Raw genomic sequence first — 16,705 nt, forward strand, 5'->3', positions numbered from 1 at the left:
AACAAACAGCTGACATTCCCAAGGCGGCACTGGCACCTATAACCGGATGGGCCCATTTCCCTTCAGTGACATTACCAAAACACTTTAATCGCGGCCATATTCATCATTATATTATTGAGTCTGTGCAATTTACAGGACAGTCAGAATGTTGTGATAGTGACAGTGACAGTGACAGCCAAGCTCATATAAACGATTCCCGTACAGCTAAGCCATTGCTAAGGGGCATGGATTATTTTACAAGTGGCCACATCTTGGACATGAAAGACTGCTTCAAAAATGGATCATATTTTATTAAAGCAAAAGTGATGGCCTCTTACACTGTCGACACAACGTATAATGTTATGGCCCAGGTCAGTAGAGAGAGTGGTTTCGTGAAGGACGCCTCGTGTGACTGCAAGGCAAGTGCATTGAACAGATGTTCACATGTAACTGGTCTGTTATATGCATTAGAGGACTATTTAACTAAGTACGGACCGGAACCAGCTACATGTACTTCGAAACCATGTGAGTGGAATACTGGACGCAAAAGAAAGAGAAATCCTCAAAATATAGCAGATGCATCATATCCAAGTGCAAAAAAGAAACGCGCAGATGACATCAAAACATATGACCCTACCCCTTCATTTTCAAGTCGCACAGAAGCAGAGACATTAAACGACTTTCTAAATTGTGTTGAAAGTGGCGAAAGTAAGTCCATGTGGGAGACGCTGTTAGTAAGGCATTACGAGAATTATGAATTAGGGGAAGATGGATTAAATTGGCTCCATGACAACATAACAATGTTAAGGGAAAACCTTTGTATTCAAGGACAAAGTGCATGTGAAAAGGTACCCGAGCAGAACACAGCAAACTGGTTTTCAGAAAGACGAGTTAGAGTTACTGCTTCCGAGAGCAAATCTGTGTCAACTTCAAAAACACCACAAGGTGTGTATAATATTCTAAAAACTAAACTTTGGTGTGAATCAGCAACGACAAAGTGTATGCAGTACGGTAAAGAAATGGAGGACAAAGCTTTCATGGACTACGAGACAGTTATGTCCGCTGATGGTTACATTGTAAGAAAAACTGGTTTCTGGGTCAGTCAGGAATGTCCAGAATTAGGCGCGAGCCCAGATGGCCTTGTACATGACCCATCCGAAACTGAAAAGGACGGGTTACTTGAAATCAAATGCCCTAGTGTTCTGCGTGGGAAATATGTTCATGATTATGAAACAGCACTTACCAAGGTTCAACTGAGAACTTTCTGTATTCATAAAAAGAATGGCCAACACTTGCTTAGAGAAAATCATGCATACTATTATCAAATTCAAACTCAGTTAGGGGTTTTAAAGAAGTCATGGTGTGATTTAGTTGTCTGGGCAGGTGAAAATAACTTTCTGATTGTGCGGGTACGTTTTAATGAAAACTTCTGGAATAACCTAAAGAGTGAGCTTGTGACATTTCACAGAAATTGGCTAGCACCGGAGTATTTTTTGATGAATATTCCACGCAGACTTCTCCCAAAGAAAGTTGTTTACAGTTTGACATAACAAAAGTCTCTGATCAGAGGTTAATATTTAGTGTGCTATCTGTTGTGAGCTGTTATTTCACTCAGAGTATCTTCAGAAACACTGTGAAAAATGGGGGAAAAGTGGGTGTAACTGTAGATTTAACTAATACAGAGAAACAATATTACTTTGACATACTTTATTATGTTCTGACATAGTACAATATATTACTGATAACTAGAACACAGTTTATTAATTTAATAAAATAATTAGAAAATCCTTAAAGTGTCTTACATTCTTTTATATTTGTCTTTAGTTTAAATTCATTTTACAATACTTTTGCACAAAATACTTTTTGTAACTGTAACTTGTATTCCTGGCTTTCTTACTTGTACACCATCTATTCTCCACAAGTACCTGTAAACTTCCAAACATGCAACAGAGTTGGATATCAATTAAGAAATGATTTTTTTTACTACTCATGTGACTTGAATGACAGAATATCACAAAAATTTACCCATCCTATTCTGTCTTTCATTTCGCTTGAATTCCGAAAAAAAATAATTCAATTCTTAAATTTACATTGTATTTCCTTTCCAACTGTATTCGAGATTATTTTACAAATTCCATACATTCTGTTTCATTTATCACTGAAATCAGAGTTACAGTTCTTAGTAACTGCACCTAATAAATGTATTCACATTATCTGACAAGAGGTTCCTGAAAATTGACTAGACAGGCTACAATAAATACAATTTGTGTTAAAACTGGCTCTAGAGCCAATGGTAATGTTTTCTGTAATAACTTAAATTTCTTCACTCTTTCAATAGACCTTTCGACATGAATTCTATGCTTCGCAATATCTTTAGTCAGTGCCTCCTCTTGTGGTGTTAAGTGTTTCCTACCCATTAAAAATGGAGGTATTATTAAGTCTACTTTCCGATCATTCAGCAAGTCTTTAATGTTAAACCCCCGGTCAGCCATAACTGTATCACCAGGGTGCAAAAAATCTAAAACCCTGACTTTGCAACAATTTCCCTGTCTGATATGGATCCCTCATAAACATCACTTATATACATTATAGAACCATTAGGCGCAATGGCAACGAGTACTTTGTACGTTGTATGAGATTTGTAAGATGAGAAAAGATTCCCTTGTCGTTGGAAATTTCTTGGTCTCTGGGAAAAAAATTCTGTGCAGTCGATTATGCATCTTAGATTTTTGTACTTTTTAAAACAAGCTGGCATTAATTCCCTGATTCTTCCACGATCCGCAAACATGAACTGTTTTAACGGTAACATCTGCTTGTATAAAAACTGAATCCAAGTCAGAATTATCTGAGAAACGTTTGCAGCACTTGTTCCAAATCTGTAAGCTAAATCCTGATTTGTATATCCATTATGCAAACGCATTAATGTCATTAAAAAAGCATTTTTTGGAGAGATGAGAAGCGACTCTTTATTCACTGACTTGCGATTCCAATATTTTAAGTGTGGCAGAGCTGGTGCCAGAAATTTCCACAATTGAAGTAGTTGTAAATATGTTAATCCTGTGAAAAACCTGCTTTTTTGTCATCATTTTCTAGTTCCGAAAAATCGAAGTCGCAACGCACTTGTACTGTGCGCTTTACATTTGTTTCTTTTGTTAATGTTTGTGAAATTTCAAGTTTGGACTTTAAGTTTTCATTTTCATTCTCTAAAATTTTGTTCTTTATTCGAAGTGCTATCTCTTGGGAACTTCCTGCTTCCGTCTGGGAACTTTTTGTACACAGTTTTCTTGCGGTAAAGATTTCACTGGAAACCTGAAAATAAAAAGTGAAACATTGTAAAAATAATATAAAAACAAAATCCTTCAAGGGGTTCAAGAGTTACAAAGCGGACACCAAACAAACTGATATGACCTTTGACTCCTAAGTCTGACCTTGACCTTGAAGTGAGACATCCTAAACATGTGCTCTGCACGTCGTCCCAGTGTGGTGAACATTTGTGTCAAGTTTCCTTGAAATCCTTCAAGGGTTTGAGAGTTACAGAGCGGACACGAAACTGCTAATAGGCAGACGGACGGACGGACACCAGCGTCATAACATAATATGTCCCTTCGGGCATATCATGATCAAGTTACATTTCAAGCGAACATATTAAAGCAGCACCTCTCTAGGTGAACATCAAATTATTCTAAATTTAGAAAACGTTTTCACTGGTTTAAAGTATTATTTGGAATACCAATGTAAACAAACTTCTGAAAGTTAAATAGAGAATAATTTTATGTTTCAGTGTAAGATCTAAATATTGGTCACAAGTGAGCATCAGTCTGTCAGAATCCGTGCTGTTTGCTAACGGTTTCTCTAACTGCAATAGATTTTCAAAGCAAACAGTACGGATCCTGAACAGACTGCACGGATGTGCAGGCCGGTCTGGATCCATGCTGGTCGCAAAGCACTATGTTGGTTTTCTCATGACGTGGCTCATATTTAAATAAACTACTGAAAAAAATTATAATACTTTTTCTACATACCCTCGCTTCAGTCATGTATCGATTATTGTATGGCTGCTCATTTTCCTCGTCTGGGATGTTCTCTTTGTTATCAACCTAAAAATACATTTGATGGATAAATAAAATAAACAAAGCTGGTAAAGGCGGTATAGTCTACAGATCAGGAATGTCATTCTTTCCAAATGTCTTCATGTTAAATATCATATCTGACATTGTAAACCGACATCATACAGAAGTGTCCATATCAATCTGTAATTCATTATAAATGTGTCACTGTCACTGTTATTTAAATTGACATGAAAACATGTCTTTTTATCTAAATTAGTGCCAGGGAACGGAAACCGGTAGATAAATAAATAATAGTATTAACAAGTTAACATTACCCGGTGTTGGACATGTTATTCCTCTATTTAACCTTTAATTTCTATTGTACCTAAATAGATAACTTAAATACATGTACCTTTTCACTCAATGACAGCAGAATTGTCGCAATATCATGATCATCTGTCTCTTGGCCATGCGGTGTGTTGAAAGGTTGTTGTGATGCTTGATTATTATCTGACCTAGTCTGTTTAAGGACAGTGTTTGGTGATTCTTTCAATATCAGACGCCTTTGTATCCGTCTTCTTGGTGTCTTCTTAATCCGTTGTACCTATAAAAAAAAATATATTTTTAATAGCCATAATCATTCCAAACTGAATGTAAAGTGATCTAATCGGTACTCTCGATCAATCCGAATTTGAAAAATCAATTAAGATTATGACTGGCAGATTATTTCTTTTTCTTGTCAGTCTTACCTTCAGAGCTGAAAATATGAGCCGTGCCATGAGAAAACCAACATAGTGGGTTTGCAACCAGTCTGGTCAGGATCCATGCTGTTCGCTAACAGTTTCTCTAATTCAAATAGGCTTTGAAAGCGAACAGCATGGATCCTGACCAGACTGCGCGGATGCTGGTCGCAAACCCACTATGTTGGTTTTAATAATGAGACCTCAGTTAGACCGACTTTACATTCCGATATTTTACTTTGTCTACCAAGAGTATCAACCAGTCAAAAAAATATCGTATAAATGATGTTCAATTATTGAGTACAATCATTTGGACTATGATCCTGTCAGCTAGTCAGTGGAACAATAAAACAGTTATTCCCTGGTCCTAGTCGAACTAATCCGACGTATACAGTTTGTTTTATATTGTGACGGTCAAACACCCCCTTTTTCATAAAAATGTTCATTGAAACTTTAAACTTACATCATATTTTGTGGCGTTAGCCGGGATCGGATCCGGGTGTAAATCTGTTGGCCCATTTCCACCTACAAAATGTAGACTGCAGATATAAGTGTCTTTCTTCACCCAGGTCTCATCAAATCCTACCCTGCAACAAGCCTTCACCCATCGCTGACATTTTTCGAAGTCTTTTCCTGGCTTAGGAAATCTGATGAAAAACACATCACGCATTTCAGCTCGTTCCGGATATCTAGAGTCACTATTACACGTTCCATATGCGCAATGTTTTGTTGCACCTATTTTCCTCTTCCTCTCACTACTATCCATTGTCACAAACTTTGAAATTTAGTTAGAAATTGCAATACTGTCAGTTTTCACACAGCGTTCTATTTATTTACACTGTAACCTTTGTCCGCAATCTGTGTTACACGCGCGGTGCATTGTGGGATATCGATCAATAAAGTTCTATTTTTAGAACGCAAACAAGTGCTATTAAGATTTCAATAAAATATCAACGGAAATGTAAGCAAATTTGTATGAAACGGTCGAATTTTCATATAATCATTTGTTAATTTTCAAACAGCGCGATCTTGATTACTGATTTCTTTCTAAGAGAAAATAAGTGATACATACAATGGGTATAAAATTCAGACTTTTGACCAGAAAGAACAAACAAGAGCACCGCCTTGCGGGTGCTGACGCTCATCTGATTTTTTTTGTGTAATAGAAATATTGTCCTACCCATGATTTTCTAAGTCTAAAAAGGGCCATCATTCTTGCAAAAAGCAGGATACAGTTATGTTTCTTGATGTTCAGTGTCCACTTATGATGGTGAAAAACTGTTGCAAGTTTTAAAGCAATAGCTTTGATAGTTTATGAGAAAAGTTGGCTTAAACATAATACTCAACCAAGAAAATGATTTTCTAAGTCCAAAAGGGGCAATAATTATTGCAAAAAGCAGGATGGAGTTATGTTGCTTGCTGTACAGGGTCAGCTTATGATGGTCAACAAGTGTTGCAAGTTTCAAAGCAATAGCTTTGATAGTTTAAGAGAAAAAGTTGACCTAAACATAAAACTTAACCAAGAAATCTGATATTTTCTAAGTCCAAAAGGGGCCATAAATCTTGCAAAAAGCAGGATGGAGTTATGTTTCTTGCTGTACAGGGTCAACTTATGATGTTGAACAAGTGTTGCAAGTTTTAAAGTAATAGCTTTGATAGTTTAGGATAAAAGCTGACCTAAACATAAAACTTAACCAAGAAAACTGATTTTCTAAGTCCAAAAGGGGCAATAAATCTTGCAAAAAGCAAGATGGAGTTATGTTTCTTGATGTACAGGGTCTGCTTATGATGGTGAACAAGTATTCCAAGTTTCAAAGCAATAGCTTTGATAGTTTAGGAGAAAAGTTGACCTAAACATAAAACTTAACCAAGAAATCTGATATTTTCTAAGTACAAAAGGGGCCATAAATCTTGCAAAAAGCAAGATGGAGTTATGTTTCTTGCTATACAGGGTCAGCTTATGATGGTGAACAAGTATTCCAAGTTTCAAAGCAATAGCTTTGATAGTTTAGGAGAAAAGCTGACCTAAACATAAAACTTAACCAGGCAACGCCGACGCCGACGCCGACACCGACGCCGACGCCGACAACCGCTCAAGTGATGACAATAACTCATCATTTTTTTCAAAAAATCAGATGAGCTAAAAACAGAATTAAAAAATCTTAAATAATGAAAAAGCGGCAGTAATTTAAATACATTGAGTAAAACGATTTTTTTGGTAAAAAGGTTTGTTAGTGCGGCGGAATAGGGTACGTGACATCGTGGACGTACATAGAAATGTGGTTTTAAAATAAAACAAAATGATGTTGTTGCGGTTTTTAGTAAGTTTTAAATGAATCTTTGTACATGTATTTTTTTTTATAAACTATTCTTCTCAAACGATAATGTAAATTCCTTGAGGGCAAATAGGTCACATGGCGCGAAAACTGTAATATGACGTAATGCCATGACAATCTCGGCAACAATACCGCTTTGATCTCCACTTCAGATGTCATGATACCGGCACACTTCTTTTAGCTCTTTCGAGAGGATGTTATGTTAATTGATGGTGAAAACAGGCCAATTACTTAGTTTATCAACAGAATAATTACCGATGATCACGGGTGTAAAATTCTTTTTCACACCACTCGCCCTGCAGGACTAGTAGCTAGTAAAATCTACTCGCCCTTAGTGGACAGCCACTCGCCCTAATAATTGACATTTTTAATACTGTCACGTTTTATGGAAGGAGTATTATGTACAACAAGCAAATTTCAAACATAACACATAGCTCGTACACTACGTTTCCTTTTTGATTATTCATTTTTGTTACTCTTAAATTTCCTTTTCACACCAGACATTTTTCTTTCACTAATTTTGTCATCTCCACCATCAAGTTGCTCTCCATAATAACTGCATCGATAGTAAAAGTAATCACAGTCTAACCCCTACCGTAGTTTCCCAAAGTGTCAGGAAAGTATTAAACATCAGTTATTTTCATTTTCTCAAGACTTATTTCCCGAAAAATAATTATTTTGAAAAGTGTCCTAAAAATATGGACACAATAATCATCATCCACCTACCCGTCTTGAAAATGAAAAAAAAAGTTGACGATCATCGGTAATTATTCTGTTGATAAACTAAGTAATTGGCCTGTATTCATCATCAATTAACATCCTCTTAAAAAGCTAAAAGAAGTGTGTCGGTATCATGACATCCTCAGTGGAGATCAAAGCGGTATTGTTGCACGAGATTGTCATGGCATTACGTCATATTACAGTTTTCGCGCCATGTGACCTATTTGTCCTCATCGTTTGAGAAGAATATTTTATATAAAAAAAATACATGTACAAAAATCCATTTAAACCACATTTCTATTTACGTCCACGAGGTCACGTACCCTATTCCGCCGCACTAACAGAAACCTTTTTACCAAAAAAAATCGTTTTACTCAATGTATTTAAATTACTGCCGCTTTTTCATTATTTAAGATTTTTTAATTCTGTTTTTTGTTCTTTCTGGTCAAAAGTCCGAATTTTATGCCCATAGTATGTATCACTTATTTACTCTTAGAAAGAAATCAGTAATTAAGATCGCGCTGTTTGAAATTTAACAGATGATTATATGAAAATTCGACCGTTTTCATATAAATTTGCTTACATTTCCGTCGATATTTTATTGAAATCTTAGTAGAATTCAAATTGTATTACTTCTCAAGCGATGTTGAAAAATTGAAGCGATAATGTTAAAAAATGAATGCACTACGCGCGATTTTTTGTGTACGTGTCGATAAACAAAAATAACGGAGATGTAAATTTGATATTACGATAGGTCGCACGTGCTCTCAGAATGGAAAATTACCGGCATGACGTTTTGATATCTTTACGATTCGCGGGTAAATTCCAGTCAATCAAAGTAGCAACTGAACTTTCTCAAAGTTTGTTGACGTTTTTCAAGATGTAATTTCTGAATTTCATTAAAGCTACGACGGAAAAACCACTCGCCCAACCGGTCGAGTATACAGCGAGATCCACTCGTCCTATCCAGACTTAAACTCGCCAATGCGAGCGGGCGAGTGGAATTTTACACCCCTGATGATCTTCAACTTTTTTTTTTCGCTTTCAAGACGGGTAGGTGGATGATGATTATTGTGTCCATATTTTTAAGACACTTTTCAAAATAATTATTTTTCGGGAAATAAGTCTTGAGAAAATGAAAATAACTGATGTTTAATACTTTCTGACACTTTGGGAAACTACGGTAGGGGTTAGACTGTGATTATTTTTACTGTCGATGCAGTTATTATATGGAGAGCAACTTTAATGGTGGAGATGACAAAATTAGTGAAAGAAAAATGTCTGGTGTGACAAGGAAATTTAAGAGTAATAAAAATGAATAATCAAAAAGGAAACATAGTGTACGAGCTATGTGTTTGTTTGAAATTTGCTTGTTGTACATAATACTCCTTCTATAAAACGTGACAGTATTAAAAATGTCAATTATTAGGGCGAGTGACTGTCCACTAAGGGCGAGTAGATTTTACTAGCTACTAGTCCTGCAGGGCGAGTGGTGTGAAAAAGAATTTTACACCCCTGTATGGTCTTATTGATAGAATTTCAGACTCCTGTGATCAATCTTACACAACGCTGATTGACACAAGTGACACATTCTTCAATGATTTATCGCAAAATATTGCTGCATGTACTGAAAATGTGACTACAGTTTAAGAGGATCTTCATAATAAGTTCATTTTGTGTTGTTATAAATTTTCATGTTATAAACCATTGAGACTTGATTTTCATCATTTTGCATTACTGTTATTGGTTTTATAGCTAATGGCAGCTATATATAACTAGATTTAGCTATATTTTATTGCTAATTTGTGACTTCCTGAGAAATAAGTTTTTTAAAAGGCACTGCCTTTTTAAAATTGAAAAAAATTGACAACTAAACTAATGATCCCAGAAAAGCCAAAAATTAGCTATACTGAGACAAATAGCTATAAAACCAATTACACTTCTACAATAAATGATAAAATAAAATATTAAAATCGTACTGTCGTTTCAAATTACTTTAGAAATACCACTGCATTGTGAAATAAATTCACTGGTACGAGTTGTATGGGTACGATAATTCAAGGGTACGTATTTTGTCTAAAAGTTTTATGTTGATATTCCAGGATTTGTAATAAACCAATTACCATGAAGGAAATGCGATTCTTTGGTAGTCCATATACATATGACCTACGTAGAACGGTGTTGGTCACTTGAGGAGTTAAACGGCAAATGACGTTATTTAGAACCATGTTTTCTACCAAGGTCGCGCTCGCCGGAAGTAAACGACAAAGTGACGTCACATTTGTAGTAGAACTACTTTTGTACCAATGCCTTCATGAGAAATATATAATAAGATTATCCGACCTTTTTTTACGAATAAAATTGTGTTGTTTTCCTTTAACAATACTACATAGGCATAAAAATTTGTGATGTATAAAATTAAGTCATTTCTGGTGTGTGTTTAAAGAAACATAAATGCACAAATTAGTACCTTCTCCATGATGCGTGATACGGTCTGTAAATAGCAAACAGCAAGTGCGACATGAAATTTCATTATTTTCCATGATATGCTTCCTATGATCAAAGCTTAATAAATCATCATCAAATGAAACTGGTAAAACTCTCATTATAGAGTATGCTCAATCTTGTTGTGTTGATTTTCTCTCTGTAGTTCTTAGAGAAAATGACAGTAAAATATTTTAATACGTTACCCCACCCGTCACTTTAATATACATGAAATGATGTAAAAGTTCCTACATTATTATTGATATTCTTATATGTTAAAGATTTTACATTTCTCCTTTTGAAACGCTGTTTATAGAATCGGTGCTCTTTGGTGTCATTTAAGTTGGACATCATTTTAAATACTCCGCAGACACTGCAGCAGCAAAATCCACTGTCATTTTTTTTTTTTTTTTTCCCCAGGGAACATGTTGGTCTTGTGTGTCAAGTGTTTAGTCTTGGCATATATCCTGGTTGATTTAACTGTGCATGTTTGGGCTTCTGTTTCCAGGAATACAAAAACTATATTCAGAATGAGGAATCACATTTTTTTTTGATAACCAAAACCAACTTTCATTTTGTTTTTGGTCAAACTTTATTCATGATTCGATGTGAACCATTCTATAGATTAACATTTTGTGTTTCACATTTTATACTGTTGAGGTTTGTGCAACATGGGACAGTCCACATGATAATCTGCTCCAATTTATGAAAAAATATATATGCCTTAACTATGTTTAAATAGAGATATTTTATAAATTATACATAATCATTAAGGCATATATATAATATATATGAAAAAAATAGTATGGTAAAAGATAGAAGATAAATCAAGTTTGCAACATGTTTTATATTAAAATATTTCTTCAGGCAAACATACTATGTATACAAACATGTATGATGTCATATATATGGATGAAAAAATTGAATATATGATGTACATGTTGTGTGGAAGAGCCTCAGGACTGTCTTTAATATTTCTTGGATTAAACTAACTTCCTTTTCTTTGCGATGAACTGACTTACAATTGCACAGGTTCAATAACACTATTTTGCTTTTTGTACAATATTTTGCCCCTTTTATGACTTTGCAAATTTGGTTAAGTTTTTATAATATCATATGTATATAAATATATATATACTGGTATCTGTGTACCCAAAGTGGGAATGGAATGAAACTTCACACACTTGTCCACTTCAGTGATATGACATGCACTGCACTGCTTTCATAAGGCTGTTGAATAGTTGAGCGGCACGCTGTCTTCTGACAGTTTTTGTTTTAAAAGTTCTTTGCTGTTTCAGGTAGGACGTCCATCACTAATAAACAGATGTAAATGATGGACCCTTCTGGTCACCCTGATCTGGTGACCTCCCCAGAGATGGCAATGCCAGGTAACCTTGAGATTCTCGCTCAGACTGCAGCATCACAATCAAGTGAAGACCCTTCAACATTTTCTGGTATGACACCCATAATTTTTCACCGAGTCTGCGAGTCAGGGAAGACTTCACCTCTGGCACATGTGTACTCCTCATTTATCAAGAAACTCACAGACAAAACTTTAGTCTGGGGAGGTGGCACTAATTTATACTTATCCATACAAAATATGTGTAATTATTAAAATCCTGCTAAATTGGCACCAATAAGTATATAGCTTAGCTATTCTACTCACCCTGGCATTGGCGTCACACCTTGGGTTAAAGTACATATGACTAGTATCATTTAAAGGCATATATAGCTTTGAAACTTATTTTTAGCTTGACTATACGAAGTATGGAGAGCTGTCCTACTCGACCCGGTGTTGGCGTCCTTTCGCGTCGGCACTTTGGTTAAAGTTTTGATGCACTTTCTTTATCTCTGTAATTACTTGATGGATTTGTTTCAAACTTTAAAATGGTTATTTCTCATCATCACCCGCATCAAATGGCACAAGAGCCATAACTCTTGCACCAATATTTCATGAATTATCCACCCTCTTGACTTAGAATTTCAGGTTAAAGTTTTGGTGCACTTTCACTCTATCTCAGTTATTACTAAATGGATTTGATTCAAATTTAAAACAGTTGTTTCACATCATCACCCACATCATATGACACAAGGTCCATAACTCAGGAACCAATATTCCATGGATTATGCCCCCTTTTTACTTAGATTTTCAGTTTTGGTGCACTTTCACTCTATCTCTGTTATTAATAAATGGATTTGATTCAAACTTAAAATGGTTTTTCCACATCATCACTCACATCATATGACACAAGGGATATAACTCTTGCACCAATATTTCATGAATTATCCCCCTTTTTACTTAGAATTTCACATTAAAGTTTTGGTGCAGTTTCACTCTATCTCAGTGATTACTAAATGGATTTAATTCGAATTTAAAGTAGTTGTTCCACCTTATCACCCACATCATATGACACAAGGTCCATAACTCTGTCACCAATTTTTTCATGAATTATACCCCCTTTTACTTAGAATTTTAGGTTAATTTTGGTGCATTTTCACTGTATCTCTGTTATTACAGAGAGGATTTGATTTAAACTTAAAATAGTTATTCGGCACCATCATTCACATCATATAACACAAGGACCATAACTCTAGCACCAGTATTTCATGAATTATCTCCCCTTTTTACTTAGAATTTCAGGTTAAAGTTTCGGTGCACTTTCACTCTATCTCGGTTATTGCTAAATAGATTTGATTCAAACCTTAAAAGCAGTTGTTACACATCATCACCCACATCATATGACACTCTTGCACCAATATTTCATGATTTATGCCCCCTTTTTGCTTAGACTGATACTTATTTAATGTTTTGATAACTTTATCTTTATCTCTCTTATTACTTAATTCTTTTGACACAAACATAAGCTATTGTCCAATACCTTCATCTGCATTGGAGTCATTAAACACTCCAGTGACTATTCAGCTTCCTCAGATGTGCCCATTTTCACTACCCAGCATAAAAATAGTCGAGCATGCTGTCTTCTGTGAAAGCTCTTGTTTCTTTTTCTAGGTCAATTACCAACCTCACTGGTCACAAGTCCCATAACTCTGACATGTATTTTGGCCAAATTATGCCCCCTTTTGGACTCCGAAAATCCTGGTTAAAAATTTACATGCAAGTTTCTATCTCCAAAACTAATTAAGATATTGAATTTAAACTTCACATGACTATGTGTTTCCAGGGTCATAAAACTAGATGATAGCATTAAGAGCCACAACTCTGACATGCATTTTGGCCAAATTATGCCCCTTTTTGAACTTAAAAAAATTCTGGTTAAAGTTTTGCATGCAAGTACATATGGCTATCATTTAAAGGCATATAGTTTTGAAACATATTTTTTCTTTTTCTAGGTCAATAACCAACCTCACTGGGTCAAGTCCCATAACTCTGACATGTTTTTTGGCCAAATTATGCCCCCTTTTGGAGTTAGAAAATCTTGTTAATATTTTACATGCAAGATACTATCTCCAAAACTGATGCAGATATTGAATTGAAACTTTACATGTGGCTTCGGGGTTATAAAACTAGTTGATAGCATCAAGTTCCATAACTCTGACATGCATTTTGGCCAAATTATCCCCCCTTTTGGACTTTGAAAATCCTGGTTAAAGTTTTGCATGCAAGTACATATAGCTATTACTTAAGTTAAAGTCATATAGCTTTGAAACTTATTTTTTCTTTTCTAGTTGAATTACCAGCCTCACTGGGTCAAGTCCAATAACTCTGACATATATTTTGGGCAAATTATGCCCCCTTTTGGACTAAGAAAATCTTGGTTAAAGTTTTGTGTGCAAGTTACTATTGGATTGAAACTTCACATGTGTCTTCAGGTTTATAAAACTAGGTTTTAGCATCAAGTCCCATAACTCTGACATGCATTTTGGCCAAATTATGCCCCATTTTGAACTTAATACTCTGGTTTAAGTTTTGCATGCAAGTTACTATCTCCAAAACTAATGCAGATACTGGATTGAAACTCTATAGATATTTTAACATTTAGGGTAATATTCCTGCTTCTGGGACAGCAATTCAAACAGTTTAATTGCCATTATGACTTATTGGCATTGGGATACATCATACTTTTTGGACAGGGGAATGGGGCCGAATTTCGGCCCAAAAAACGGCCCCAAAAATCACTGTTTCCATATGTAAAAGCTGTTTGTTTATTATCATGCAACGTATAAGTTTTGGTTTATATTTTTATGAGTAGATACCCAGTTACATTCGTTAAAGAGGAAGTTTCTTTCATGTTTTTTACAGGGTACCCAGTGCTCAAAATTGCTGAAAATACGAATATTCAGTTGCCACTCCTTTCCCAACATATCAGGATTGAAGGTCAGCCAGGTGGGCCAATGCTTAGCCAAGCTCAGCTCCACAAGATACTTAACACATCGGAGCAGGAGAAACGCGTGTCTCCAGGTCCTCTTTCTATCATCACTACAACAAGTCTGAGTGAACCAGGCCAGCCCAGTCCGGCATCAATATCACAGGGCTCGAACATTCTGTACAGGACCACTGGAGGTGCAGGTGACGCAATGTTGAGTGCTATAAACTACAATGATAGTGAGATTTTGGAAGGAGGTTTTGATGTGGGTAGTAACCTTGGAAACTTAGATGACGGTATTTTAGCAGGAATAGGGAATCCTGGTCGGCTGAATGAAAACCCATCCAGTGATGCATTTCCATTGTTTGACAATGAGGCAGACTCATTGAATATGGACGCTCTGTCGCCACATAATCTATTAATGGACCCCACTGGAAATCTTCAGTCAGTTGGCGGGGTCTCGGATTCTGGAGATTCAAATATGGCTGGTAGGTGACATATTAAGAGTATTACAGTTACGAAATTTAATAAGAATGCAATCAATGATGATTTACAATTTGTTGTAATTTGTCTACATTTTTCAAACTATCAACATACATGTTTATATTAGAGTGTGTTTTGGATAGACGTTTTTTATGTTATGATTTTTTAGTCAAATTTGTTTGTGTCATGGTCACCAAGAGAACGTGTGTTGTAAAAAAATGCAGTTTCGTCAGGAACAAGCATCAAATACTTAGAATGTGGTGATTACATGTCTGTAATTTATTGCTTACATAGTAATTCTTCTGAGCATATGTTCATGTATGTTACGAAAACAAACAAAAAAAAGTCCATAAATCTCTTTATACCATGTTGAAATAAAAAAAGTTAACCACTGTCAGGCATATGTGGCTGACCCACATGACTTGGATACCATACACACAGAGAAAAAGTCTGGATTCAAGTAAAATTTTACCTATATTTTTCCTTATTATTTGACAGATTTTCATAAAATAAAGTGCATTGAAGACACCAAAAAGAGTGCTTTCTTATGCGCAAAGCGTCAGCCATCAGTTCTCTGTACTTTTTTCAAACACTTCGCCCATCTGCTTTTCGTGGACAATGTAGATAATATACAAACTTTTGCAGTTGGGCGAAGTATTTGAAAATAGTACTGAAAACTGATAGCAGACGCTTTGTGTGGAGGAAAGCACTCTGAATTTTACTGTCTTCAACTTTCTTTTTCTTATGAAAATCCCTGAAGTAATAAGAAAAATATAGGCGAAATGTTAACCTGAATCAAGACATGTTCTCCAAGTGTATGGTATACAAAAATCAAGTAGGTTGGCCACCACTTCATATTTCAAATAGAAGAAATAATTATTGATTTGTTACATGGAATTATGTGTTGGATTGCCAGCTGTACTGTTTTAACATGCTGATAACACAGATGGAAGTACACTTTGTTAGTTTAGCCTCATGTATTATAATTGCAGATTAATGTAACCACACACATTTTTCAATTACTGTGAATAATAGGTACATCACAGGCTGAACAATATTTTTAAAGACATATCTTTTTTATATGTTCCATTCTAGACACTAGTCAAAGAGATGATGAAAAGAAGAAAGTTAGTGGAAAATACCGTAGTAAGAACGGTAAAGGTCAGGTGTCACCAGGTAAAGTTACCGGCCCGTTGGAGTGTAATCAGTGCCATAAAGTCTTCAACAATACCAGTGCCTTGGCGAAGCACAAACTCACACATAGCGATGAAAGGAAATATCTCTGCACAATTTGTGAGAAGAAATTCAAGAGACAGGATCATTTGTAAGTAATGTGGTTGAAGTACATGTTTTCTTGCAATTGGTTGGCTGGTCAGTTAGTTGGTTTACCCATTACAAAGACTTTATGATGGGGACTACTTCCAAATTGTTCAAGGGATTTCAGTGACACTTCAAACACATGATCAACATAAAGTGTAGATGTACATTCTTAGTGTAAGCATTGCAGTTACATTGTTTATGGATCTGGCCCAGATTTCACAAAACTACTAAGTGTCTTAATTGACTTAAGCATGTTAATTTGCTTAAGT

General features: G+C 35.5%; 2 protein-coding genes across 6 annotated transcripts in view; one reads left to right on the forward strand and one right to left on the reverse strand.

The window, feature by feature from the left end:
- Positions 1-1,671: 1,671 nt before the first annotated feature.
- LOC123526320 (uncharacterized) lies at positions 1,672-6,922 on the reverse strand. Its single transcript, XM_045305412.2, has 4 exons — positions 5,232-6,922; positions 4,441-4,632; positions 4,002-4,076; positions 1,672-3,288 (listed from the first exon to the last, which is right to left on the reverse strand). The coding sequence occupies exons 1-4, from the start codon at positions 5,532-5,534 to the stop codon at positions 3,031-3,033; spliced, it is 828 nt and encodes a 275-aa protein (XP_045161347.2). The 5' UTR covers positions 5,535-6,922; the 3' UTR covers positions 1,672-3,030.
- Positions 6,923-10,283: 3,361 nt separating this feature from the next.
- Positions 10,284-16,705, forward strand: part of LOC123541716 (uncharacterized) — a 47,050-nt gene continuing 40,628 nt past the window's right edge. For 3 of the 5 annotated variants that reach the window (XM_045327274.2, XM_045327283.2, XM_045327292.2), the window contains exons 1-4: positions 10,284-10,417; positions 11,607-11,762; positions 14,570-15,121; positions 16,212-16,440. In XM_045327274.2, coding sequence (XP_045183209.2) covers positions 11,639-11,762; positions 14,570-15,121; positions 16,212-16,440 — 905 coding nt within the window. In that variant the 5' untranslated portion in view covers positions 10,284-10,417; positions 11,607-11,638. The remainder of the gene's footprint in view (positions 10,418-11,606; positions 11,763-14,569; positions 15,122-16,211; positions 16,441-16,705) is intronic. The other 2 variants (XM_045327300.2, XM_045327306.2) reach the window with 2 other exon arrangements.

This window comes from Mercenaria mercenaria, chromosome 1 (genome assembly GCF_021730395.1).
Source record: "Mercenaria mercenaria strain notata chromosome 1, MADL_Memer_1, whole genome shotgun sequence".
NCBI classification, from domain to species: domain Eukaryota; kingdom Metazoa; phylum Mollusca; class Bivalvia; order Venerida; family Veneridae; genus Mercenaria; species Mercenaria mercenaria.

What these genes read in the sequence shown, in the direction of transcription:
- LOC123526320 (XM_045305412.2), bottom strand. Translation starts at nt 5,534, where the DNA reads ATGGATAGTAGTGAGAGGAAGAGGAAAATAGGTGCAACAAAACATTGC. An exon ending in CTAACGCCACAAAATATGAT is followed by an intron (nt 4,633 to 5,231) that starts GTAAGTTTAAAG and finishes TTTTTTTTATAG; the next exon opens with GTACAACGGATTAAGAAGAC. An exon ending in TGCTGTCATTGAGTGAAAAG is followed by an intron (nt 4,077 to 4,440) that starts GTACATGTATTT and finishes ATGTATTTTTAG; the next exon opens with GTTGATAACAAAGAGAACAT.